Source organism: Thalassophryne amazonica, chromosome 16, assembly GCF_902500255.1.
Source record: "Thalassophryne amazonica chromosome 16, fThaAma1.1, whole genome shotgun sequence".
NCBI classification, from domain to species: Eukaryota; Metazoa; Chordata; class Actinopteri; order Batrachoidiformes; family Batrachoididae; genus Thalassophryne; species Thalassophryne amazonica.
The window spans coordinates 37962671-37990644 of NC_047118.1; the positions used below are offsets into that span (position 1 = coordinate 37962671).

The window sequence follows — 27974 nt, forward strand, 5'->3', positions numbered from 1 at the left end:
CAACTCAGCTCAAGGAAGATGATTTTGACATTGTATGCCTCATTAGGAGATGAACTATAGTACACGATCACTGCAGCAGTTTCAGGTATCAACATTCTGTCTTGTACTGCATCATTCATTCATCTTCTACACCCACTTACTTCAATCAAGTGTCATGGAGGAACTGGGGCCTATCCCAGCAGTCACTGGGCGAGAGGTGGGGTGCATGCTGGACAAGCCGCCAGTCTATCACAGGGCCACAGACAAACACATTCACACCTTTTGTCAATTTAAAGATTCCAGTTCACCCAACATGCATATGTTTGGAGGTGAAAAGGAACGTGGAGCCTAGAGGGAACCCACGCAAGTGTGAGGAGAACATGCAAACTCCCTATAGAAAGGACCAGGTACAATCCCAAGACCTTCTTTCTGTGAGCCAACAGTACCACTGTGCTGCCCCTTCCGCTGTCTCATTTTACATTTGTTTCTCTTGAAATCTATATAAATCCTTTGGTTACAGGTTATCAGCCCTTGAAGAAAACTTCTCACCACCCACATTATTAGCAGCTTTGAAATCTTACCGACTGCAGTCCCTTAGTTTTATCTGAGACAGATTAAGTGGATGGATGAAAAAACTCAGTGAACATTACACATGGAATAATAGTAAGACCACAGCCACCAAGGATGTACGTGTTTGTATGGATGCTCCAGTAATGTAGACTAGGGTTGTGAAAAAATACAACCAAGTATCATAATATTTTCCCTGTATAGTGTATGGATTTTCCAGGGCACTCATATTGCTACACTAAACAGATATAAATGGCCATAAATTTCCCATAATATCCATGTGACTGTTATCATCTCAGGGCGGCACAGTGACTTAATGGTTAACATTGTTGCCTTGCCGCAAGAAGGTCCTGGGATCGTCTCCCACCTGGTCCTTTGTGTGTGGAGTCTGCATGTTCTCCCCGTGTAGCGATCCTCTCCACGCTAAAAGACACTTCTGACATTTTCGCCTGTTGGCATCTAGAAGCACTTTGCGGCGAGGGTTGTTAGCTTGCCACATACATTATACAGTCAATTAGTGCATGACGGTGTTTACATTTCAAACTGATACTGCACTGATTAATTTTTTATAAACTTCTAAAAATACAGCCAAGGTTGAAAAAATATCAAACTTTTAAATTACTCAGAGAACCTAAGTTTCTATTTGCTCAAATTAAGCGTCCTGAAGATTATTGACCTTTGATCCTGTTGTAATCACGTCGCGATTGCAAAAATTCAGTTCTTTCAAAACAAAATCTGCATGTGGAAATGTGGGAAAGAGGACAAATGGCTACAAAAAATGAATACTGAAAAATTACGATGGCAATATTCAAGTCAAATTTGTTCAATTCTGAATTTGCAAGTGAGGAAAAAAGAACAGCACAACAAGCAAAAACTTATATAGTGCAGGCTGCATTCACCACCCACAATTTATCCCAAACACTTTGACCATAAACCTGATGGAAAATTATCCTAAACAGCCTTCTAGCAGCATGAAATTACCACTTAATCAAAATGCAATCAGTGACATCATATCCTCTCTGACCTTGTAACCTTTCACCCCCCACTCCCACAAGCTAATCTCCTAGACTATGCAGCAAACAACTCCACTGGCCAAAGGTGAGCCCATATGTCCTGCCAGGACAGACCAATTTACACTCCCACAAATTAATCCATCTTAATTCCAACTCAATCACAGCTAATAACTCCAAAATCCAGAATTCAGTCTACAATTGAAAGCCAAAGCATCCCAGTAAAACTCAAACATGGGAGCAATATTCATTAAAAGGTGAAAAAGCAAACAAACACGAGGAAGGAGCTTTAGAAAAAATAAGATGTGCTAGCGTGAGGGAAAGGAGCGTTGGTCGTACCTTGAAGCATACAGCGGTACGCCGACTCAGAGATGGCGTAGATGTGTGGAGGCATCTCATGGCGCTTCTTCCCTCTGTACATCTCAATGATGTTCTCTGAATAGATGGGCAGGTTCTTGTACGGATTGATGACCACGCAGAACAAGCCAGAATAGTCTGCAAATAAAGAGCGGAGAAGCATCGGGAATTTAACACAGCAGTTGGCAAAATGAGGTGGGTTTGGTAAAAAAAAAAAAAGACCAATTTTTAAAGCTCCAGTGTTCTGGATTTAGGGGTCCTTCTTAGCACAAATGGAATATTGCATTCATAACCATCTGTTCATTAGTGTCTAATTATGATACAAGACATTAAATCATATACATGTAGATTTAGGAAGCATTAAAAACAGAATATGTTAAATATCAGTAAAAAATAAATCCTGCAAGTTCACAGCTCCCTGCCTGTCGTCTGCATTGGATCGGTTGCAAGACCGGTCATTGGAAACATTTTAGGAGTTTACATCATCATGGTGAGGATAAGACTCAGCAATAGAGACCGATAAAGACTCAGACAGACAGAGCTGAGGGAATAGCAATGAAATGAAACACTGAGCAGACTCCTGTCTACAGCAGCAGGAGCTCCAGGAGACTCAATTAAAGAGTCCAAATCTGCAGGAGAACTACAAAATACCTATAAAACACAGTTGGATGTAATCAATCAATCAATTTTTTTTTTATATAGCGCCAAATCACAACAAACAGTTGCCCCAAGGCGCTTTATATTGTAAGGCAAGGCCATACAATAATTATGTAAAACCCCAACAGTTTTACATAATTATTGGGTTCTTTATTATTATAAAGAACCCAAGGTTTTACATAATTATGGGATTCTTTATTAATCCTGAAGGATTAATAAATTGTTTACCATACAAACATACAACATTTGTTGCAAATGGATACCTGACCTTCTTACTCGTGGCGTTGCGTAATTATGTAAAATGTTTCTCCCGAGACACCATGTGTGGTATGGAGACATACCAGGAATGGCTGAGAGGACCTAGTGGGAAGATGCAGAGGTGCATTCTGCAGAGATGACACAGGTTTTACATCCCCAATATACATAACAGTACTCACTTCATTACTAGCATACACTCACGGCAACTTTATTAGATACACCTTGCTAGAACCAGGTTGGACCCCCTTTTGCCTTCACAACTGCCTTAATTCTTCGTGGCATAGATTCACACAAGGTTTTGGAAACATTCCTCAGAGATGTTGGTCCATATTGATATGACAGCATCACGCAGTCGCCCATTCAACCAGTCTGCCCATTCTCCTCTGACCTCTGACATCAACAAGGCATTTTCTTCCACACAACAGCCACTCACTGGATATCTTCTCTTTTTTGGACCATTCTCCGTAAACCCTAGACATGGTTGTGAGTGAAAATCCCAGTAGATCAACAGTTTCTGAAATACTCAGACCAGCCCATCTGGCACCAACAGCCATGCCACATTCAAAGTCACTTAAATGCCCTTTCTTCTCCATTCTGATGTTCGGTTTGAACTTCAGAAAGTCGTTTTTACCACATCTAATTTCTCAAATCTGATTGGCTGATTAGGTATTTGTGTTTCCAAGAAATTGAACCGGTGTACCCAATAAAGTGGCTGGTGAGTGTATGCGCACTCTGACTACAGTCTGACATTACTCTCACTGATTGTCAATTTATGTACATAAAAAGACATCTTTAAAATGACAATAATTGCAGTGCTGAAACAGGTGATCAGTCAGTGATGTAATGATTTGAGAGGTCATGTCAGCATTCAGTCAGATCAGTCCATCCACACCTCCCAACTGTACCCATCAATCTGTTGCAGCCAGGTGATATGTGGGCATCCCCTGGGACATGTCTAGATGCTGGGTTCCTCAACACTGAGGCAACTGCGTGCTGGATCATGCTCAGAGAAGTGAACCACAGGGCCATATGGTTATAAATGACATTTATGACCATATTCATTGAATTCAGTGGAATGTGTGGAATTCAATGAAGTGCAGCGCTTCACTAAATTGCACACTAGATTTGTGTCTCAAACTCATCTTCTGTTTGACAGAAAGTGATTCCAGTAGTACCCAAGAAGTCTTCAGAGGGACCTGGTTCCAAAGGTAGCCTGTTGTCATGTTAGATCACTGGTTAAATGTCAAGATAAGATTCAGAGATTAGTGCAACACTTTTGCTACATAAAGATCCTCTTCTGATAGCTGAGTCCAGGAAATCAATGAAAACCAAGATGTTAGCCTTGATCCAAGACAATCACAAACCCAGACACACTGACTCGCCTTCCATCTTCTCAAGTACTGCAATCAGGATGTTTACTCATTCCACAAAGACCACTACATCACCCACCAAGTCAAGGTCAGTGAACCTTTGCTTATGGACAAAGGCGACAGAGTCTCTGGAGTCCACAAATTTACCCAAGACCAAGTCCATGCAAGGACTGAACAATTAGGAGCTAGAATACATCTCTGATGAATCCCAGAATTAACTGGAACCAGTCAGAACTCTACCCACAGTGCCTGTGTATAAGTCAACTACAGTATGATGTTTGGAACTTACTGGTGATTACTCAAATATTCAGGATCTCCCAGAAATCAGCTAACACTTTGTAAAATTGAATATCATCCACAAAGACATGCTGGTGATATTCCCACTGGCATTCAATAAGTACTCACTGTCTGATGATGTGCTCAGTGGTTGACAACTTTGGCATAAAACCACACTGCTGTGGTTGCTGTGCAGCAAACACATTGTATTGAATTCTACTGAGTATGATGCTTTTAAGTACTTTGCCAGGCACAAAAAACAGTGTAGTACCCCTGTAGTTCTTGCAATCCAGGTGATCACACTTTCCTTTCCAGAGAGGAACAGCATGTCCTTTATTCCACTCTGCTGAGATAATGCCAGTCTCCCAAATGGCATCAAAAACTGCTTGCATCATCAGGAGAACAGCATCTCCACCCATCTGAAGATGTTAAGCTCAGAACTCACAAAACTCTCCATTTTTATCTGCGTCAAACTGTTTCACCACCTTTGTTATCTCACTGAGATTTGGTGGTTTGCAGCTACCTGGAGGATCTTCAACCAGAACCCTGACACTGGACATCTGCAACATCTTAGCAGGAGGATCAGCCTCATGCATGTACTCAAAGTAGCCGGACCATTGGGACAGTACAGCAGAGTCATCCATCAAAACCAGACATGACAAGACACCTATAGAGCAAATATGAGTCTCATAACATATTTATTGACATTACATTATCAAAAGAAGACAATTCACCACAGCAAAGACCACTCCTTTGATCTCTGGAGCAACAAGACCAAAAGGACATGTTTCCACATACCAAGATCTGGCAACTTTCAAGTCTGTGGACCTCAGCAAGCACGGCCACCCTAAAGTGGAGCTTTCCAAGATCCCTCATCAGCAGTGGAACATGATCATCTCTATTGAGAAAAATTTTTTTTTCCAGGTGCGCAGCCACATGAGCCGACTCTAGTTTGGTCCTGGTTGCTGCCTTGCAGTGGATCTACCCATCCACTCACACATTTTTACTATAAAAGCCCTATGCTGTTAATAGAGCGGGGATTCACGCTGTCTTGATGTGGCAATGACATCACAACTGGAAACCAGCTATCAGGTACACCAATAACACCAAACTATCAAATATTATGTCATAATTCTCCAAATTAAAATCACTTTCACAGCCCAGTGAGGCATGACATGAGTGGTTTTTGGACCGTAAGTCATATTACAGACTGATAGTCTTGACACAAGAACCAAGAGTGCTCTGAGAGCACAATATCCCCGGCTGGCAAAAGCTGCCTTGGTACATTCGAACATTTCAAGCTGTCTGATGACATTTATTTTGTCAACTCACATCAGTTATTTGCACTTCTAGCAAAAACTGTAAAATGAACTAATTTTAGCGATGAGTTTCAGACTGCACTGAAAAAATAAATGAAAAGGAATTGTTTATGATGCACCTTAAGTTAAACAACATGATAATATACGTATTACCATTGTATAAGAAGGACTTGTACCAATTTTTACAAAATTCTGCCTGAAAGTGTGAGAAGAGTTGATTTCAGAATGCAGGCACCCACTCATGAAACTGATAGAGCCTAGATTTGCTTATCAAGGGCTATAACTCTGGTAAAGTAGGCCCAACTCAAATAATATGATGATGGAGTCTCACGTTGAAGGTGACACATGAGTATCTTGCAACAGTCTAGCAGAGGGTTCTCTCACGAGACAGCATCTTATCCCCTTTTCGGGACGGAGGGACAGACAGAAAGACACTCATCACTCATCTTCAACCGCTTTCTGGGTTCGGGTTGTGGGGGCAACAGCTCCAGCAGGGGACCCCAGACTTCCCTTTCCTGTACCACATTGACCACCTCTGACTGGGGAACCCCAAGGCGTTCCCAGACCAGTGTGGCAATATAATCTCTCCACCTACACTGAAAAAAGAGAATGTTTGAAACAACTTAAAAAAGTGTTACAATTTGTAAAAACCTGAATGAATTAAGTTGTTTGAACTTGAGTTTGAAAGTTAAATCAACTCTAATTTACAAACTTAAATTCAAACAACTTAATTCATTCAGGTTTTTACAAATTGTAACACTTTTTAAAGTTGGTTCAAACAGTCTCTTTTTTCAGTGTAGTCCTGGGTCTTCCCCGGGGTCTCCTCCCAGATGGACGTGCCTGAAACACCTCCCTAGGGAGGCGCCCAGGAGGCATCCTTACCAGATGCCCAAACTACCTCAGCTGGCTCCTTTTAACACGAAGGAGCAGTGCACTACTCCAAGCTCCTTGCGAATGACCGAACATTTCACCTTATCTCTAAAGGAGACAACAGCCACCCTCCTGAGGAAGCCCATTTCGGCTGCTTGTACCCGCGATCTAGTTCTTTCGGTCATGATCCAACCCTCATGACCGTAGGTGAGAGTAGGAACGAAGATTGACCAGTACATTGAGAGCTTCGCCTTTTGTGTCAGTTCCCTTTTCATCACAACAGTACAGTAAAGCGAATGCAATACCGCCCCTACTGCGCCAATTCTCCAGCCATTCTCATACTCCATCGTCCCCTCACTCGTGAACAAGACCCCGAGGTACTTGAACTCTTTCACTTGGGGCAAGACCGCATTCCCTACCCGGAGTAGGCAATCCATGGGTTTCCTGCTGAGAACCATGGCCTCAGATTTAGAGGTGCTGATCCTCATCCCAGCTGCTTCACACTCAGCTGCAAACCGATCCAGTGAGTGTTGGAGGTCACCGGCCGATGAAGCCAAAAGGACCACATCATCTGCAAAAAGCAGTTTTGAGACCCTGAACCCACCAAACCGGAGGGCTCGGGGTCTCCCGGTTTGGTGGGCTCAGGTAAGGTGATTATATTACATTAAGGTGTCACCGGTAAGGTGATTATGTCTGTCAGAAAGACAGACATAATAATCACCTTTCAGGCCTTTGGCCAGCGGGGGATAACAACAAGAGAAAACATTGAAGAAGGATGCAGGGAGACAGAAGCCCAGGTGTAACAAACGGCTCACTTCTGACCTGAGGATGGAGATAATAGGAAGGCAGAACTCTAATGCTACACTGTCCTTTCAATGCCAATGAAAAATTAATTCTCCCATATCTGATAACAGGAACCTATAAATATGGGTCCGTTATGGTCTTTGGTTTTGTGATATGCAGCTGCTGAGACTGCAGATAGGAATGCTGATCTGGGCGGTGTGGACGCTGCGGCTGAGGAGGGCAAGAATTTGCTGCCTCACACTTCAGAGCACCTCAAGAAATGAGGCACAAATGCATGTTTTATTTAGCCAAAGGTGCAAAGTGCAATGTAGTTTTCTCTCAGAGGGGAAATGATGCAACAATTTCAGCTTGTACATTTCTAATCAATAGCCTTCTGCTAAATGTTTATGAGATGTTTGTAAAAACCTTCAGTCTAAGTTAGCAGGACAGCTGGTGGAAAGACAGGATGATACGTGAAGACAGAAATCTGATCTTTGCATGATGAAGTGGTATAGAGGAAGATTTTCCTAAAAAGAAGACCTGAAAGTTCAGCTACCAGTTACCAAAAGGTACATCTGAGATTCAAGCCTTGATGTGATCTGTTTTGGTGGAAGAATATTCTTCTACGCTCTACTGCACTATGAAGCTAATGATGATGCAAAATGCAAAATTTGCACTCTGCACAATTTCTCCAATCACAGCCACATAAGCCTATAACCTCTTCAGGGTCGTCTGAGTTGTCTGGATGTCTTGGTGGCTTTCCTCACTCTTCTCCTTCTTGCACAGTCACTCATTTTTTGAGAACTGTCTGCTCCATGCAGATTTACCACAGAGTGTCATACTGTTTGTATTCCTTTGTAATTGATGTATATAAAGTCCAAGACATATTCAGTGGCAGCTTTACCAACACCTTTAAGATCCCCCTTTTTTTATTAGGTGATCTTAATTAAATTACTGTGTGGTATGAAAGTGCACTAGAAATGCACATCACAGAAGAGCAGAAGACTAGCCTTGACAGAAGAGGGGGGTCTTAAGTGCCATTCTAGTTAAGGATGAATTTCAAATTCCTGGTCAAAGCCTGTATTTTCCGAGCAATCATTCAAAAAGGTCATGAAGTCTTTAGCTGAAAAACACTTTGTGCCCTGCTGCCTGTCTGAAAGTTATTTTAATTTGATTTAAAAATAAAATAAATAAAACACTGGTCCATCACTACAATCCAACTGCAGCCAGCAAGCAGACCAAAGGACTAAACTCAACACCGCTGGCCAGACCACTCTGCCTGGCCCCGTCCAGGAAAGAGAAGGTGATATTTCCACTGTGAAATCAGATCCAGGAAAGGGGATGCCGTGGCCTAGTAACAGCTGAACAAGAGGCGACAGCAGACAACAGCCGAGCCCATCTGCCATCTCTGATCACTCAGGCGGTGTGCCTACGTGGACATGCTGGAGAGGACAGTCCAGCCTCAGTGCCACTGATCCATGTGGAGGAGCACAGCAGATCCTAGCGTGCTGCTGTCTGAATACTTCAGACCAATGCCATCAGCTCTTTTTCAGTTTGTACAAATTCCTGCTTGTTGACCTTACCCTTGTGGGGCAACATATGGTGGTGATTTGAAGCTCTACACTCTTAGGCATAAAACACTGAATTGAATTGATTAAAGTTAAGGTAACTTTTTCCACATACCTTTGTCAGTTAAGTGCAAAACAATATTGTAGTTGAAATTAATTAAATCAAATGAAACATTACTTAAATCCCAATATTGTTTGCACTTAATTGACAAAGGTATGTGGAAAAAGTTACCTTAACTTTATCAATGAAATTCTACATTTTATTTCTTAGAGTGTATAAATAAAGTGAGCTGAAGTGAAATTGTTATCTTCACAGCAAAAATAGATGGTTTTAAAACATTAAGTAAACATGTCACTCCATGCTATGCATGGCGATAGTATGAGACAAAAGGCAAACTTTTAAAAAGGATTAGACAAAAAGCTGGAATGAATTAATATTGTCATGAGCAAATAATCTATGAATTATTTTGTATAACTAACTGTTTTGTGTATAAAATATCTGAAAATAAAATCAATAAATGGAAACCAGGTTGTTTAATAAAATGTATTTATACAGTGTGAATTCGTAATTCCATGAGAGTTCATTAAAAATAAACAAAAACGTCTTTGATGTTCAGTTTCATAATAAAGTTTAAAATTATCAAACCAATTTGATTATTTGCAAAATATGATCAGAAATAATAAAACAAAAGCCATGGATTAATTGGTGAATGATCAGTTTCCATTATATATTCCTCTTTTATGTGACCTAGTTTAACACACACACACACACGTGGTCCCCAAAAGATTTTCCTATTCCAAAGTTAGCTGCTGTGTTCTTAAGTTTGACAATAACTTTCCCAATCCTATGAGCAAGCACAGTGGTAAGTGGTAACGAAAAATTCAATTAGCATTTTTGATTACACATGGGAAAAAAATAAATACATTGTTGGACCAACCTAAGAAATGCTTTAACACTCCAATGAATTATTTTGATCCAAATAAACTAATTATTAATATATAAGTCATATGTTAACTTAAGTTTGGACAACTTAATTCATTTGAGGTGCTATCAACCAGTCCACATGTGTTTTGTGGATCTGGAGAAGGCATTTCACCATGTCCACTCGAGACGCTCTGTGGGGGGTGCTCCTGAGTACGGGTCCGTTTCTAAGGGCTATCCGGTCCCTGTACGACCGCAGCAGGAGCTTGGTTCGCATTGCCGGTAGTAAGTCAAACCTGTTTCCAGTGCAACGCTGGCCTCCGCCAGGGCCGCCTTGTCACCAGTTCTTTTCATTAACTTTATGGACAGAATTTCTAGGCGCAGCCAGGGTGTAGAGGGGGTCCGGTTTGGGAACCACAGATCTCATCTCTGCTGTTTGCGATGATGAGGTCCTGTAGCTTCATCAAATCAGGACCTTCAGCGTGCACTGGGGGCGGTTTGCAGTCGAGTGTGAAGTGCCCTCTTCAGGTCGTTGGGTGTCCATGCCTCAGTGTGAGGATTTAAGTATCTCGGTCTTGTCATGAGTGAGGGACTGATGGAGCGTGAGATCGATAGACGGATCAGTGCAGCGCAGCAGTGATGCGTTGTTGGTAAAGAGAGAGCTGAGCAGGGGGGCAAAGCGCTTGATTTACCGATCGATCTACGGTCCGACCCTCACCTATGGTCATGAGATTGGCTCATGACCAAAAGACAGATCGCAAGTACAAGCGTCTGAGATGAGTTTTCCTCCGCAGGGTGGCTGGGCGCTCCCTTAGAGATAGGGTGAGGAGCTCTGTCACTCAGAGGAGCTCGGAGGTGAGCCGCTGCTCCTCCACATCGAACGGAGCCAGCTGAGGTGGCTCGGGCATCTTTTCTGGATGCCCCTGGTCGCCTCACTGGAGAGGTGTTCCGAGCACGTCCCATCGGAGGAGGCCCCGGGGAAGACCCAGATCATGCTGGAGGGACTACGTCTCTCAGCTGGCTTGGGAACGCCTCGGGGTTCCGCCGGAGGAGCTGGGGGAGGTGGTGTGGATCGGGACGTCTGGGCGGCTTTGCTTGAGCTGCTGCCCCCCGCGACCCGACGTAGTATAAGCGGAAGAAAATGGAGGAGTGATGCTACCAATTGAATCACTTTTAATTAGGTTTCCTTTTTTCAGTGTAGGAAGAAACGTCCAGCAGATCTGATTCAATGAAGCCATCTGCTATGACCACCTCATTTGGTTTGGCTGTCAAACCAACTTTGTCTAATTCAGACTGTCACACATTCAAACACAATCAAATTAGCTGAAAAAACTTGGAAACACTTTGTCCTTCCATCTGTAAGCAAGATAAAAGCATATTTTTCTCATTTTCGTACTGTTTTGGCATGCAGCACTTTCTGTGGGCATGAGCCTCAACACGGGTGCCTCAGTCCAGGAGGACGGCCATATTGCCCCTGGCTGCAGCAGACAGATGGTTACTTTCAGGAGGTGGAGATGACCAACTGTCTGCCTGTGTGGTTACCATTCAGGGTCCAAGACGTTCCTTAGTATGGTGTAAGCTGTGACACGGAACAAAGTGCATGGCACCAGCGCATGCTCCCAGACTTACCGTGACCTGCAGATTAAATTGAGTGAAAGCATTTTATCACCATGTTATTGTGTTTTAAAACCAGTTCCCAACAATGTACCTGCTTTAAATCATCTTAAAACACAACTGAAGTGTTTTAAAAGCACCTTAGGCAAAAAAGGGACTGGCAAAGTGCGTACCACTGCCAAAGTGCTTCTGACTCTTTACCCATAATAACCAAATTTCAACTTCAAATTTATTAATTTATATAGCCAAATTCACGATGAGATCGTCTCAAGGCGCTTCACGCAACATAATGAAAACAGAAAAAACTGAGTTAAAAATTTAAAAACACAATAAAAAGACAAAACCATAAAAGAATACAAGAATAAAAACACATAACACTAATGATAAAACAAGGAAAACAATGAGTCACAAACGTGATTTAAAAGTCTCTGAGTATCCGACTGCTGTATGTGTGCTGGGAGATCATTCCACAGAGCTTGGGGCACGGTAGGAGAAAGCTCTGTGACCGGCAGACTTTTTATTCACCCTGGGAACACATAAAAGTCCTGCACCCTAAGAACACAGGGCCCGAGCTGGTACACAGGGGCTTACCAGGTCAACCAGATAGGGAGGTGCAAGTCCATGAACAATCTTATAAACTAATAACAGTACTTTAAAATCCGATCTTGCAGTGACTGGAAGCCAGTCCAGGGGATGCCAAAACGGGTGTAATGGTGTCGAATTTTCTGCTTTGTGTCAAAAGTATGGCAGCAGCATTTTGAACCAGTTGAAGACCCCTAATCCTGGACTGCGGTAAACCAGAAAATAGAGCATTACAATAGTCCAATACAGAAGAGACAAATGCATGAATCAAAGTCTCAGCATCAGCCATAGACAGGATGGGACGAATCTTTGCTATATTTCGCAAATGGAAGAAAGCAGTCCTCGTAATGTCTCTAATGTGGAGGTCAAAAGACAACATAGGATCAAAAATTACCCCAAGATTCCTCACTTTATCCGTATGATGTATAACACACGAACCTAAATTAAGCGCTAGCTGATCAAATTGATGCTGATACCTCGCTGGACCATGAACCATCACTTCAGTCTTATCAGAATGTAAAATCGGAAGTTAGTAGACATCCAATTTCTCACTGGTGCAAGGCAATCTTCCAAAGATTTTAATGTGAATGAGACTAACAGCAGTTATCGGTATGTACAATTGGGTGTCATCAGCATAGCAATGAAAGGCAATCCCAAAACACCACAGTATATCCCCAAGGGGTGCTACATAAAGGGAAAAAGCAGGGGTCCTAAACAGATCCCTGCGGAACCCCAAACTTCATATCCCTAAGATCAGAAGAAGTGCCATGCACAACACACAGTAAGAACGACTGGACAGGTATGACGTCAACCATGCAAGGGCAGTTCCCGTAATCCCAAATGATTCTCCAGCCTGTCGAGTAAAATATGATGATCCACAGTATCAAACGCAGCACTAAGATCCAACAGCACCAAGACTGTAGTGGTATCCGAGTACATTGTTCGCAAAAGGTTATTCACAACTTTAGTAAGTGCTGTCTCTGTAGAGTGATATTTTCTAAAAGCAGACTGCAATGGCTCAAAAAGATTATTCTCAGTGAGGTAGTCCACGAGCTGTCGCGAAACCACTTTTTCCAGGATTTTAGAACAAAATGATAGATTTGATATCGCTATCATTTTTCAATACACTAGGGTTGAGATTGGATTTCTTAAGCAATGGTTTAATCACTGCAGGCTTGAAACATTTAGGAACAGAGCAGATGTTAATGAAAGATTCATAATTTCCAGCACAGTTGGCCCAAGAATGGGCCACAGGTCCTTAACCAGTTTGTTGGTATGGGATCAAATAAGCAGACTGTGCTTTTGGTAGACATCAGAAGCTTTGTCAGTGTGCCTAGCGAGATACAATCAAAATCTGTAAATCTGGGTAACACCTCAGTGGGACCATCCACCTCCATAGCAGTATGCGGTGGTTGGACCGAGGCATGCTGAGATGTGCTCAACCTAATATCCTCAATTTTCTTCTCAAAATAGTCCAGAAGTCCTGTGCTGAAAAGGGAGATTGGTGGCCGTCCATGAATGAGAAAAGCTACAGTTTCAAACAAAAACTTTGAGTTATGCTTGTTTTTATTGATTAATCAGAATGACAGGCCCGCTTTGTAGCCAGGAGTGCATGCTTATAATCTAAGATAGCATCACACCATGCAAGGTGGACCACCTCTAATTTGGAACTACACCATTTCCGTTCCAAACCTCTAGCCTTCTGCCTAAGGTCACGCAAGTAACCAGTGAACCAAGGCGACTATGCCTTGGGAAGGCGTGGCTTTAAAAGAGGAGGTGCAAACTTATCCAGTGTAGCCTTGAGCGCTGAATTCAAGCCATCCGCAAGACTATCTACTGATTAAACATTCTCTAACCCTGAAGCCAAAATTTCAGGCAGTCTAGCTTTGAGTTCAGTCAGAGTTGAGGGATTAATGCATCGCCGCAGAAGTAGACAAGGCTTTCGCGCCACTAAACGTGGCAACGTAAATGTAAACCGAATAAATGAGTGGTCAGAGACCACAGAGACAAGAGGCAAAATGTCAATGTTCGTGACAGCAAGGCCACGTGCGAGAACCAAATCAAAGGTATTTCCACTATTGTGCGTCGAGTCCTGTATGCACTGCTGGAATCCTAATGCATCCACAAATTCCATAAATGATTTGCAAATGAGAGGGCTTATTTATATGAATGTTAAAGTCACCAATAATCAAATGTTGTCCACACTAGCTGACAGGCTAGAGATGAATGCACCAAATTCATCTAAGAATTCAGAATATGGGCCAGGTGGCCTATAAACAGTGACAAAATAACATGATGGATTTCCATCCTTCTGACCCTGACAGAGCAGAGGTCAGATGCTCAAATGAATTATATTATGACCCCCAACAGTCAATAAGGTAAACCAAGATTTATAAATAAAAGCAACGCCCCCGCCTTGCTTCGCACCACGAGACTAAATGTATACGCCGGTGGGCAGGCCTCATTCAGAGGAACAGCTGTGGGTTTGAGCCAGGTTTCACATAACCCAATCATGTCAGAGTGATGATCCATAATTAGATCGTTAATCAACAAGGATTTCGAGGACAATGTTTCTGTGTAGGCTCTCAGTTGTCCAGGTGGTTTCCATAGTAGAGAAGCTTGAATCTTGAATCTTCGACTGAACTGGGTTGCTGAACTGGGTTGCCTGACCACGTCAAGCAACCCAGTTCAGTCGAAGATTCAAGATTCAAGCCAAGATTCAAGCCTATTCAAGATTTGAATAGGCCTGAGTAGCTTAAAATCCACTCCACGTTTCCATCCAGTGCCCGGAGCGTGTCAGAAACCATAATCCATATTACAACCCTTCAACCACACATACGATTTGTTATAATTATTTCATTAAAAAAAATCCATATTCGCCCCTGGATGCATGTAGGTATTTATTCTCAATAAATACCTACATGCAATTACTTTCAGTTAATAAAATCGCTTGTGACCGAAAGGAAGCACAAATGAGGATGAATTGTCAATTAAGTATTAATTTAAAAAGAAAAAACAGACGTGAGGAAAATCAGACGTGAACCACACAGATGTGCAGGAAATAATTGCTGAGCTTTTAATTTTGGTCCAGTGAGCTGGAGAAGAAGAAACTAGAAGTGGGAGTGTGGGAACGAGTTCTGATCTAGTGAAGACAGGATGGACACGGAGCAGAGCTGAAGTGGGCGGCAGGAGACAGACAGACGGATGGACGGGCAGTCTGTTTTGCCCTGGAAGAATGCTGAGGATTTCTGACAGCTGAGGCTTATCTAACAACACAAAGGCCTGCTTGTAGCCCTGCTGGTGTGGCAGAGCTGCGTGCAGAGCGCTGTGGTCAGCCTGCAACTCGCTGCTGAACAGATAACAAGCTGCTGCATGAATCAGAACAGGCTGACTGGCCTCACACGAAAGCAGAAGCACAGGATAAACAAATCACACTGAGCAAAGGCCCGACAACGCTGCTGCAACCTAAATGTTTAAGTGGATGACCAGAAACAAGGCTCATGGCTGCAGTATCTTCAAGGATCAACTCAAATCAATGGCGAGATCTGCCAATATTATCAGAACACACTGGAATCTACAGTTTCATATTTAAAGTGTGTATCACCAGTAAATAAATGTCAAATTTGCTGACTGTTCTAAATAAATAAAGAACTAGCGCATTGCCCGTGGGGATCCACGGGCTCTAGATTGGGTAGTGCTTATAAAATAAGTAGCTGAAATTTTTCAAGGGTGGTAATAAATTCTGCAAAGTTTCTACAATGAATTGCAATAACGTGTGAGTCCAGAATGTTTTTAGAACCTTAAACCTAAACAGTTTTTAGAAGAACTCATTTCTTTCATTTCCTATTAATTAAGTACATTTTTAATGTTAATTTATTGTCTTAATGTATTTAGAAATTGTTTAGGTTATTGTTATCATAGAACATAGGAAAAAGTCAAATGATACACTTCTAGGGGCTGGAAATCATAAATCATATTTACAAAAACAATGTGCACCACATTTTTGAGGGTTTCCTGATGAGAACCACACTGTATATTTGGTAATTACATAATTAAAATACTTTTCGAAGTACACAACCTTCAACAAAGACTTGGCTCAATAAGAAGCAGAAAATATAGTTTGCTTTAGGTTTGGACAATGTCTACTTAACTGGTATATCACAATGTCTGCCATGGTGCATCAGGCAGAAGAACTCTTCTTGCTGTCAGTGTCTCCAGGCCAGCAGCAGGGACCTCTGAGCCCTGGTCTTTAATTTTTGTACTCTCTGTGTGCCAAAATTAAAAAGCTTCTGCTTTGGGGGGCTTCGCACCCCTGAGCCCCCCACGAGGGCGTTGCCCCTCGACCCCACCGGGGGCCCTGCGGCCCACTGGACCCCTAACTCAAGGATTTGAACCCCCCTTTTCACATTCCTATATACGGCCCTGTGTGCCACTGCTGAAAGTAAATATTCATCATTGTTCAGTTTGATCTCAGGAGAAATTTCTCACAGCCTGACATTTTTTTCTTTGTCCTTGTGTCTGTCTGTTTTGTAATGGAGATTACCTCAAGTAATATTCAGATGAGGTGTGCAATGAATGAAAGCACTACTACATCCTTTCAATCTCATCTATATGTAGGGATGTGTATTGATAAGCTTTTATCGATATCAATGCCATTATCGATTCTGCTTATCGATCCGATTCTTTGTCGATTCTGTTATCAATACCTCTTAACAATTTTCTTTGTATTAAAAGTAGGCTTTACAGGTTTTCTATGTCAACAACATTTTATTGATTCTTAAAGTAAAAATTAAATTTGTCACTGGATCCTTGATCTCTGGACATAAATAAAAATAAATAAGATCTGCACATGGTCACTGGATTCTTGATCTCTGAACATAAATGAAATCTGTACATGATGGATCCTAGATCTCTGGACATAAATAGAAATAAACAAAATCTGTAGTTTTTATCAAAAGCATTTCCTTTCACATGAGACAAATTTAACTCCATAGCCTCTGCGCTGCGGTCTTGCAGCCGGCTGTGCTGCACGTCTAGATCAATGTAATGCATAAAGAATGGAGGACGTCTCATTTTGGGAGGAAAAATAAATGGTTTTGGTCGGTTATAGTTTGTTGTCTGTATTACAAAGTTTAGAAAGAGGTGTCATTTGATTTAAATGGCGATTTGCTTTGAAGTTATTCATTCTGACCGGAATCTATCTTTCCAACTTTACTTGGCAGAGAGACGCATATCGTTTGGAGCTGTACAGTTAGTCTCACAAAATAGGAACAGAACGGAGGATAATTCTCATTTCTTGCCCGCAACAAGACAAGAGTCCCAGTTAGTGAGTTTAATCTGCGTAAATTGATATCATTATCTTTAAATGGCTTTCAGAGGGGTTAATCAAGAAATTAAGGTCCTGCCGCTTCTGAAAAGCAGTGAAGCAGAGAACCAGAGAAGCAGTGAGTCGCAGTTGTCATGGGTGTCTTCCCTCACAAATCTCCTGCTTGCATGGTAACTCAGCTTTGCCTACTCCAGACAGATTTGCCATAGTGTTTAAAGTTAGTAAAAGGGGCTGAATTAATGAGTCAATGAGCTTTCTACCACTACATTTCAGAAAGTAAACAAAGCTTCTCTCATTGTCCACTCCTCCTCAAACCTCCCACCCTCATCCTCCACATCAATCAGAATCAGAATCAGAAGAAGTTTATTGCCATTGCCAGTGAACAGGATTCACAGACTAGGAATTTGCTTCGGTACAATGGTGCAACATTAAGAAGAGATAAAATGCTAAGATAAAATATAACATATGTGTCAAAATAAGATAAAATATAAGATAAAAAAAAGAAATATGAAATATGAAAGGCTGTGTGCAACAGAAAAACAGAGAAACAGAAAAAACAGTGCAGTGGGAGGAGTGCAATTAAAAACCAAAGTACACTGTCTAAAGTGACCCGTGATAAAATGATAAAGTGACAGAGTTAAGCTTAAGGTGACTGAGTTATGAGGAGTTCATGAGTCTAACGGCAGAGGGGAAGAAACTGTTCTTATGGCGGGAGGTTCTGGTCCGGATGGACCGTAGCCTCCTGCCCGAGGGGAGTGGTTTGAACAGACCGTGTGCTGGGTGAGAAGGGTCAGCTGTGATCCGACCTGCTCGGCCCAGAGTCCTGGAGACGTGCAGGTCGTGGAGAGACGGAAGGCTACAGCCGATCACCTTCTCAGCAGAGGCCATAATGCGCTGCAGTCTGTGTCTGTCCCTGGCTGTGGCCCCGGCGTATCAAACAGAAGAAATGGAGGTTGGAGCCTTTTAACATGTCTAACAATTCTCCATGTGGAGAAAAGCCAGATGTTATGTGGATTCTTGTTGAGCCATCTTCTTGTCAAAGGCAGTTCTAGGCCCTAAATGTGATTTTTTATTCTATCATATTTCCAGAAAGTACAACCCCAATTCCAATGAAGCTGGGACGTTGTGTAAAATGTAAATAAAAACAGAATACAGTGATTTGCAAATCCTCTTCAACCTATATTTGATTAAATACACCACAAAGACAAGATATTTAATGTTGAAACTGATAAACTTTATTGTTTTTGTGCAAATATTTGCTCATTTTGAAATGGATGCTTGCAACACATTTCAAAAAAGCTGGGACGGTGGTATGTTTACCACTGAGTTACATCACCTTTCCTTCTAACAACACTCAATAAGCATTTGGGAACTGAGGACACTAATTGTGTCATGATTGGGTATAAAAGGAGCATCCCTAAAAGTCTCAGCCGTTCACAAGTAAAGATGGGGCGTGGATCACCACTTTGTGAACAGCTGCGTGAAAAAAATAGACCAAAAGTTTAAGAACAATGTTTCTCAACATTCAACTGCAAGGAATTTAGGGATTCCATCAGCTAAAGTCCATAATATAATCTGAAGATTCAGAGAATCTGGAGAAATTCCTACACGTAAGCATCAAGGCCGAAAACCAACATTGAATGTCCATGACCTTTGATCCCTCAGGCAGCACTGGATTAAAAACCGACATCACTGTGTAAAGGATCTTACCACGTGAGCTCAGGAACACTTCAGAAAACCATTGTCAGTTAACACAGTTCGTCGCTACATCTACAAGTGCAAGTTAAAACTCTACCATGCAAAGCGAAAGCCATACAGCAACAACATCCAGAAACACCTCCGCCTTCTCTGGGCCCGAGCTCATTTGAAATGGACAGACGCAAAATGGAAAAGTGTACTGTGGTCTGATGAGTCCACATTTCAAATTGTTTTTGGAAATCATGGACATTGTGTCCTCCGGACAAAAGAGGAAAAAGACCATCCAGATTGTTATCAGCGCAAAGTTCAAAAGCCAGAATCTGTGATGGTATGGGGGGGGTGTTAGTTGTCCATGGCATGGGCAACTTACACATCTGTGATGCACCATCAATGCTGAAAGGTACATACAGGTTTTGGTGCAACACATGCTGCCATCCAAGCAACGTCTTTTTCAGGGACGTCCCTTCTTATTTCAGCAAGACAATGCCAAGCCACATTCTGCACACGTTACAACAGCGTAGCTTTGTAGTAAAAGAGTGCGGGTACTAGACTGGCCTGCCTGCAGTCCAGACCTGTCGCCCATTGAAAATGTGTTGCGTATTATGAAGGGCAAAATATGACAACGGAGACCCCGGACTGTTGAACAACTGAAGTTGTACATTAAGCAAGAAAGAATTACATCTTCAAAGCTTTAACAATTAGTGTCCTCAGTTCCCAAACACTTATTGAGTGTTGTTAGAAGGAAAGGTGATGTAACACAGTGGTAAACATACCACTGTCCCAGCTTTTTTGGAACATGTTGCAGGCATCCATTTCAAAATGAGCAAATATTTGAACAAAAACAATAAAGTTTATCAGTTGGAACATTAAATATCTTGTCTTTATGGTGTATTCAGTTGACTATAGGTTGAAGAGGATTTGCACAGTAAATAAATTATCAAATCAAATCAATCATTGTATTCTGTTTTTATTTACACTTTACACAACATCCCAACTTCATTGGAACTGGGGTTGTATTTAGTTTGTTCAGTTACTTTTGCCATGTATATTATGCACCTATTGGCATGTGAAAATAGAGGGATTTGAATAAAATGGCTGTAATTGCTAAATGGTTTACGTGATACTGTTTTTAAAGGTCTTCAATAAATGTGAAGGTTTTCACTACAAGCACGTCTCGACTATTTCATCTCCACTGGGTTCGTGTAAAGAGGCAAAATTACAAAAACTATTTTGCTGTCCAAATACATATGGACCAGACTATACAGCTGTAAAGTGCAACAATTTCCCTGACCATTTTTCCTCCTCCAACAGAGTCTCTCAGGTAAATGTAGTCCCACATTCTATTCCAGGCATACATGTCACTAAATGGGTCACAAGTGGAACATCACAGAGTTGCTCCAGCAATACTGGATTATGGGACCATAATATTATGATAAGAGACAAATATATAATATGTACAGTGTTTGCATGAACACAATATGTACTATCCACAAAAGGTACTTCAGAAGCTTTCAGAATAACCCTAAAAAACACTGATAAGAAAAAAGAATTACACCAATTTAAACATACATTTTATATATATAAAATGGATGGTGTAATTCACACAAACCTCCACCAAAATTAGTTTCAAATTCCACAAATATTTACTGTGGAAAAAATGTTCAAGGTCAAAGTCTTGTTAGAAGTGGCTTTTCATAAGTTAAAATATAATGCAAACCATAACCCAAAAGGGCTTTTCAATGGTAAAATAAAATCTGTTAAATCCGCAATACGGATCAGATGCGGCTCAAAAATCGTCTATTCATTGAGAGTGACAGTTTGCACCTCATTATCACAAATGAGAGTGATTGAGGCACTTCAATGTTCAAATTCAAATTCAAATGTCCACAAAATGCACAATCCAGATCAGATCTGGATCAACCTTTGTCAGTCGTTAAAGGATACCATCCTACATAATGCTCTCAAATATGGAAGAAATACAATCTTTCTTGACAGAGTTATGAATTTTTAAAGGATAGGGATTTTTCCAAATTACCAAGATTTTTCCTGACTTTTACCTTTGACTATGACCTTGAAAATTTAATCCGTTCTTGTCAACCAGGATATGAATCCTCTATAAAATTTCATAATGATAAATGAAAAATTGTGGGTTACAGGCTGTTCACAAACAAACAAACAGGGGTGAAAACATAACCTCCACCCAACTTCACTGGTGGAAGCAGGGGCACCGCCAGGGAATTGGGCCCCAAAAAAAGAAATCTTCCTGGGCCACCCCCTCATTTTATTTAGTCAATATTACAATTGTATTAGGGGCCTCTCTGGGCCCCTGTCAGTCATGGGCCCCTAGAATCCTTCTCCTTATTCTCCCCTTTTGGCACCCCTGGGTGGAGTTAAAAAAAAAAATTGGGAATGCTGGATTTGGCCCAATGTTATCTTGAATACTTGAAGCTAAATGAAACTGAAATCAGTCAAAACTAAATAAAACAAGTGCTTCAGAAAGTGATCCTCCTTTTCAAAACATTAAATCGGTGGTGTAAGAAGACATTCCAGAAAGGGCCAAGAGGGTGCAGGTTCTCTTTGCAGCCACTGACTTCAGCAGGTGATTTCACTGATGAACTGATCCCACCTGCTCAAAGTGATGTTAATGTGGCTGCAAAGAAAACCTGCACCCTCTTGGCCCTTTCTGGAATGTCTTTGGACACACTGCATTAAATGAAACAACTGCTTCTGGGGAAAAAATTAATGTGTTGTGAAATGCTCAAAATACCATGATGTTGACATCTACCAGTTCCCCCTGTAATAAATACCTGGCTGCACCCCTGCTTACTGCACTAAGATTCCTCTACACCTTCATCCAAACATACTTAGTCTGACACAGTGCAGCATCTGTGAGGGGTCCATAAGTTATTGCTGTGATCAAATGAGATCCATGTGCAAGTGGACCAAAACAAACAAACAAACGGAAGTTGCCAATGTTTACAGAAGCAGCCTAAGGTGAGACATGAGCCATAGGGGAGGTAAAATTAGATCACCCAAAGAGATCAAACAGTAAGGATCCAGCTGAGGACAAAGCCTGGTAATTGCTAAAAAAAACTGCACAGAGCATTTTGTCATACTGTGTGCTTAAAACATTCTAAAACAAAGACTAAACTAGAGAGCTCTCACAAAGCGCATGTTATACCTGTGTTCAGATTACTGCAGTCTTGCAAAAACCACCCCAGAACTCTTGGTGGTAGTATACTTTGGTCTACTTTGCACCCATTGCTAAACATTGCTAGCATTAGCCGTACTGGCAGTACAGAAGTTGAAAGCAGCTGTCTTTTTTTTTTTTTTTTTTTTTTTTTTTAATTCTATTGTCTCAAGACCACAAGTTAATATTTTGTGAGCTCAAGATAATGTGGCTTGTTTTCTTGTGATAACTTATTTAACTATCGTGAAAACATAACTTTATTGCCTCTTATTTGGAAACCTCACATTTTTGGCTACTATAACACGACATTTCAGATTTACTGTTCAGTTACAGATCCTGCACACTGACATCAGATGTGATCACATGATTATTTTCAAGCTCTCCATCATAATATCGGGATTTTGAGAAAACAAAAGTAATTTTGATAACTTAAATCGTTATCTCTTGAAATTGGCCTTTCCCCTCTCGAGCTAATGAAATAAATTAGCCAGTTCTCACAAGAAAATAATTTTTTGTTTATCTGAAACCAGTTTTTTGTTTATTTAATTTTTTGTAACTCAATGTAATTGGAGGATCACAGCATAAAAAAATTATTTAATTGCGAGCACACCTGACTCTGGTGTTCTTACATTAATGCACTTATTTTGGACTTCAGAGTTTTTCGTAACAAACCACACACTTTTGCTTTGATCTTGAGACGAAATCTAATTGAAATGGTAGATGTACAATTGTGGGAAATCTTACATATTAGTATTATCCTCTCCTCCATTATGAACAGTCATCATGCTACTCTACACTTAGCCAACATAATACACAAACACAAAGCAATGGCAAGGTAGATGCATTTTTTGTGCATATTTATTGACATTCTAGCCACGCACACAGAGGACTGAACACGCTTAATTAAAATAAATGTCCACAGGAAAGACTATAGGTTAAAGTATGGCGCTGTTAGAAGTTAGCGGTAGCGACTTCAATTCCAAGCAGGGCTACACTACGCTGACTGGCTGTGCATGCTAAAGTCAACACCTTTGTGCAGTCAACATTCAACAAATTTGAGCTCACAAACATACAATAATGGAGAGACCCACACAAAAGACTTAACCGTAACAAAGGGAACACAGCTCAACCGTGCCAGCGGGGGAACCGTTTCTCCAATGTAAAAATAACATACAAATCAATACGCTGATATTATCACAACAATGACCTTGATATACAAAGAAAAAAACCTTAATGTGGGAAAGACAGTGTTTAATGCACACAAAAATCCCTGCAGCATCCAAGTCACTCACATATATGAGTCCGGAATAGTAGCGGTCCTTCAGGTTGTGCAGCACGGACGCCTCGTTCAGGCAGGTGAGCTCGGCCATGTCCTCCACCTTGCTAAACTTGGGCGGGTTCATTTTCTGAATGTCATCCTTGTTGATCGCCACCTTCTTGCCATTCTCTGCCAATTCCACCAGTACCTCCTCACCACGTTCCTCCCGGATGCCGGCGGCCTCAAAGCCATGGCGCTCTGAAGGGACCCACACCAGCTTCTTGGCCGTCCAGTCAGCCTGTGTGGCGGGATTATAAACAACGGCCCGGTCCACGAACAGGTACCGCTCTGGGTCCTCTTGCCCGTTCCGATGAGACATCCTACCTGGTGGTTACCAGAGCAACGTGGCAGCCTGGAACAGACGATGTAAAGATCAGCAAACACCAGGAAGAACTTCCTGTTGTTAAGCAGCTTGAATTACAGCACAAAATCACAATCTGTTTTAAACCATTTTTTTGTTTATTTGATTTCATGTGACCCCCATGTGACCTGTGGTGGGCTAATTAATGAAGCTAACACTTTCATTGGCAGATTAGCTTTTGAGCTAACTCTGAAAACCATTAGCAGGCCAACCAGCTTTCAATAAATTTAAGTCATGAATAAACAATGAAACATTTGCAAACCCTAAAAATCATACATTTGTTCCTGTTGGAGTTCATACACTACTCCAATAATCAAAATTTACACACAGTGTGACTATCAACAGGAATCACCTCAAGGAGATGGAGGAGCAGGAGGTCATCCAGAGTAAATAAGATTAAAATACTCAACTTTTTTTTTTTTTAATTTCTTCATAGTTCTTGTGTAATACTTTATGTGCTGTGAATAAAGTGTACATTGAATATAATTTTGTTTAATTATGTAAATCTTGATTATCATCCGATCCTGACATGCTACACGTCTTTGGGAACATCTGTGTTTACAACATACTAAAACTTCAGGTTTTGCTATATTATTGAATATGTTGCTTAAGAAAACACCCAAGTTAATATATTGTCCAGAATCAAATAACATGCTGTTGTCGTGCGGTATGCATTTTTCTGAGTCCCTCCGTCGCCCAAAATGACAGCTATTCGCCCTTGTCTAACTCGGGCGAATAGCTGTCATTTTGGGCGACTGGGCGTGGACGTCGGGCCTCTTGAAAATGCATACCACCCTCCAAAAGCACGTTATTATATTAATATATAGCAGAGGATGTAACAATTATTTCAGGTTCATCTAGTGTGATACCGGCTTCAGAGAGAAAGCTTACAACTTTGTCATCATTAATGCCACAGCTTAAAAAGTTATTTATATGAGCGAAGCGCTGCAAAGCTCTCTCTTATGGTAGACAAAGGCACAAACTGGAAATGGCACAAAACAATCCAGAAACGGCACAAAAAGGCACAAGCTGGAAATGGTACAAAATCTGGAAATGGCACAAAAAAAAAAAAATCTGCCCATAGGAGAAAAAGCCACAGTCGTAAAAAGCCACAAACTGATGGTAAACGAAGCCACAAACCAGAAATGGCAAAAAAAAAAAAACTCTGCCCATGGTAGACAAAGCCACAAACCGGACAACATTGTTGTAAAAAGCCACAAACTGATGGTAGATGAAGCCACAAATTGGAAATGGCAAAAAAAAAAAAAAACTCTGCCCATGGTAGACAAAGCCACAAAAACAAACAAACAAACAACAACAACAAAAAAAAACAACCTCTGCCCATGATAGACAAAGCTACAAACTGGAAATGGCAAAAAAAAAAAAAAAAAACTCTGCCCATGGTAAATGAAGCCACAAACTGGACAACATTGTTGTAAAAAGCCACAAACTGATGGTAGATGAAGCCACAAATTGGAAATGGTAAAAAAAAAAAAAAAAACTCTGCCAATGGTAGACAAAACCACAAACCAGAAATGGCACCAAAAAAATCTGCCCATGGTAGACGAAGCCACAAACCGGACAACAGTGTTGTAAAAAGCCACTAACCAATGGTAGGTTCTGTAACAATTATTCAAGATAGTGAAGAGCTTCACTTATTGTCAGTGACATTGAACATATAATATGTGAAATACCAAGTGTTCCAATACTTTTAGAGGGCACTATATCCTAATCTTATGATGAGTGCAAAATGAGTGTGGTATTATTACGGTTTCATTTAAGAATCTTTAACTTTCAACGTTGCTGCACTGTGTGTGAAATGATGAAGAGCTTTGCTTGTCATGGATTTTTTTTTTCATGAGTTTGACTAGTTGGGGGCCGGTGGGTACCCTCTCCCCACCCCGTGTCTACGGCCCTGCACAGTGAGACCGCAAACACAACAGCGTGAAGAAGTAAACCACAGTAAAGAAGGGGTTAAGTTGCAGAAAAATTGTTGCAACAGACTTCAGTGTAGGCCTGATAGTCTCACTGACAGATTAATGGGACCAAACAGGGACGTGAATGATGTGAAGTGTCTCCTTGTTCTCGTCCACAGCCCACGGATGGAGCTTCACGCGGCCACGATGACTGCGCACTGGCAGGACCCCAAAAACAACCGATTCCAGAGATGGAAGAAAACTCCAGTGTTATCCGCATTTTCCACACGAATAAACCCGCGTCCGTGAACACACCGAGCTCCTCAGTCCCGTGGAGGGGTTCACTGAACCGGATTGAAGAGTGTTTGGTTCCCGCGGCGTCTAAACTCACCTGGTGTAGTTAGTAATCCGCTCCTGGTCACCGAGCAGTCCGATCTCCCCCTGAGCTGACTCTTCTTTACGCAGCGGACGATCGTGCATGGATTTGGGTTGTGCACCACAAGGCGCAGTGCTGCTGCCTCCTAAACGGAGCTGACCGGACCGCTGCTGGCCCCGCCCACCGCCGGCTGTGCACGCGTGGAAAGCGAGCACCCGGATCGATACAGCTCTATGTGGGAGGACGAATCTGCAGAAAAAAAACGCGAGTGACGTGCGATTCTGACTCCTCACAGTGTGTTTGGATTAATGAATAAGCACTTTTTCAAACTGCCTGCACATTATAACTGGTTCGAATCTGTTTTATTTAAGTCTGCACTGCGCAAAACACGACTTTGACCAGATGGAATCAGTTAATCAGTGAAATCACCTGGTGGAGTCAGTGGCTGCAAAGAAAACCTGCACCCTCATGGCTCTTTCTGGAACAGGTTGCCTACCCCTGGAGTAGACTTTGATGAATCTGCATGCGCAGCAGTCAGTGCGTGCGGGACAGAAAAAAAGCTTGAATATTGATCTTTTTACACGAGGATTGTTCAATATCAATACCAGCATTGGTATCGATATCGATATTAGGATCGATCCGTCCACCTCTACTGCTCACCTGCAGTCACCCCTCCCCTTTGACCATATGTGCGTTTTATTAAATTAAGCTCCCTGCAGTATTTCAAACAAATAATAATACACAAAAATATGCATTTCATACTGCTGAGAAAAGTGTGTTTGGGGGGTTGGATCTGCACATGGACTGTTAAAGGTTTGTGGAACAGACCAAGTCTAAAGCAAGTGTGTCTGATTTAGTGCCATCTAGTGGTGATGTTGCAGATTGCATTGTGCTGTCACCAGTCACAATTTAATTTCACCTCATGTTTTTGCTTCTCCCCCGCGACCTGATCCCAGATGACCGGTGAGTTTTTGCTTCTCATGCTTCCTTTAATTCTGTTGTGAAAAGCACTATGTCATTTCACAAAAAGTTGGGCCCTCTAACGTGTTAGCCTGCACTAGCAACCATCAAACAGTGTTATCGGGGTGCAACCTGAGTCCTCATTTTTTTTTCCTCCAGTCTTCAGGCCGCACTGCAAAATGCAGAGCGTGTATGGCCGCTGTGAGGATACTGTAGCCCAAAAAGTACATAGAGTACACTTTTCCTCATAATCCATTTAGTCCTCTTGGTGGTGTTCTGTTTCAGAGACTCCAAATAGATCCAACATCAAACTAGCCTGACATTTTGTTGAGCTGACCTTATGTGCCAAGTTTCAACATTATACACTAAGTTTTTAATCAAGATACAGCATACACAAAGGTGGCGACACACACCCCTGATAGCTACAATTAATCAAAACTTGCCCAATGTCAAATTTGTCAAGTTTTAGCGAGGTAACTTTGTGTACCCTATTTGACATTGATATACTAGGGCTTTGTGAAGATATTACATACACAAAGTTTCAGAGACTTGGCACCCTGCTGGCTACAATGTTTGCTCAACGTCACATTTGTCCCAGGGTTTCAGTGAGGTAACCTAGTGTACTGTTTCACCTTGATAGATGAAAACTTTGTGAAGGTATCATGCACACAAGGTTTCAGGGACCGTACCTTTGCTG

At 41.6% G+C, this 27974-nt stretch overlaps 1 protein-coding gene and 1 long non-coding RNA gene across 2 annotated transcripts; one reads left to right on the plus strand and one right to left on the minus strand.

Moving 5' to 3' along the window:
* Positions 1–1784: 1784 nt before the first annotated feature.
* LOC117528699 (myosin-10-like) lies at positions 1785–26528 on the minus strand. The gene is made up of 3 exons (XM_034191339.1): positions 26333–26528; positions 23639–24016; positions 1785–2051 (listed from the first exon to the last, which is right to left on the minus strand). Exons 2-3 carry the CDS (start codon positions 23981–23983, stop codon positions 1785–1787), a joined length of 612 nt encoding a protein of 203 aa, XP_034047230.1. The 5' UTR covers positions 23984–24016; positions 26333–26528.
* LOC117528472 lies at positions 12209–14309 on the plus strand. Its single transcript, XR_004565775.1, has 3 exons — positions 12209–12220; positions 12893–12894; positions 14144–14309. It is a non-coding gene; the product is annotated as an uncharacterized LOC117528472 (long non-coding RNA).
* Positions 26529–27974: the final 1446 nt, after the last annotated feature.

Coding starts and splice junctions, on each gene's coding strand:
- LOC117528699 (XM_034191339.1), bottom strand. CDS start 23,983: ATGTCTCATCGGAACGGGCAAGAGGACCCAGAGCGGTACCTGTTCGTG. Junction 2,052..23,638: donor ACTATTCCGGACTCATATAT/GTGAGTGACTTG, acceptor CTTTATTTGCAG/ACTATTCTGGCTTGTTCTGC.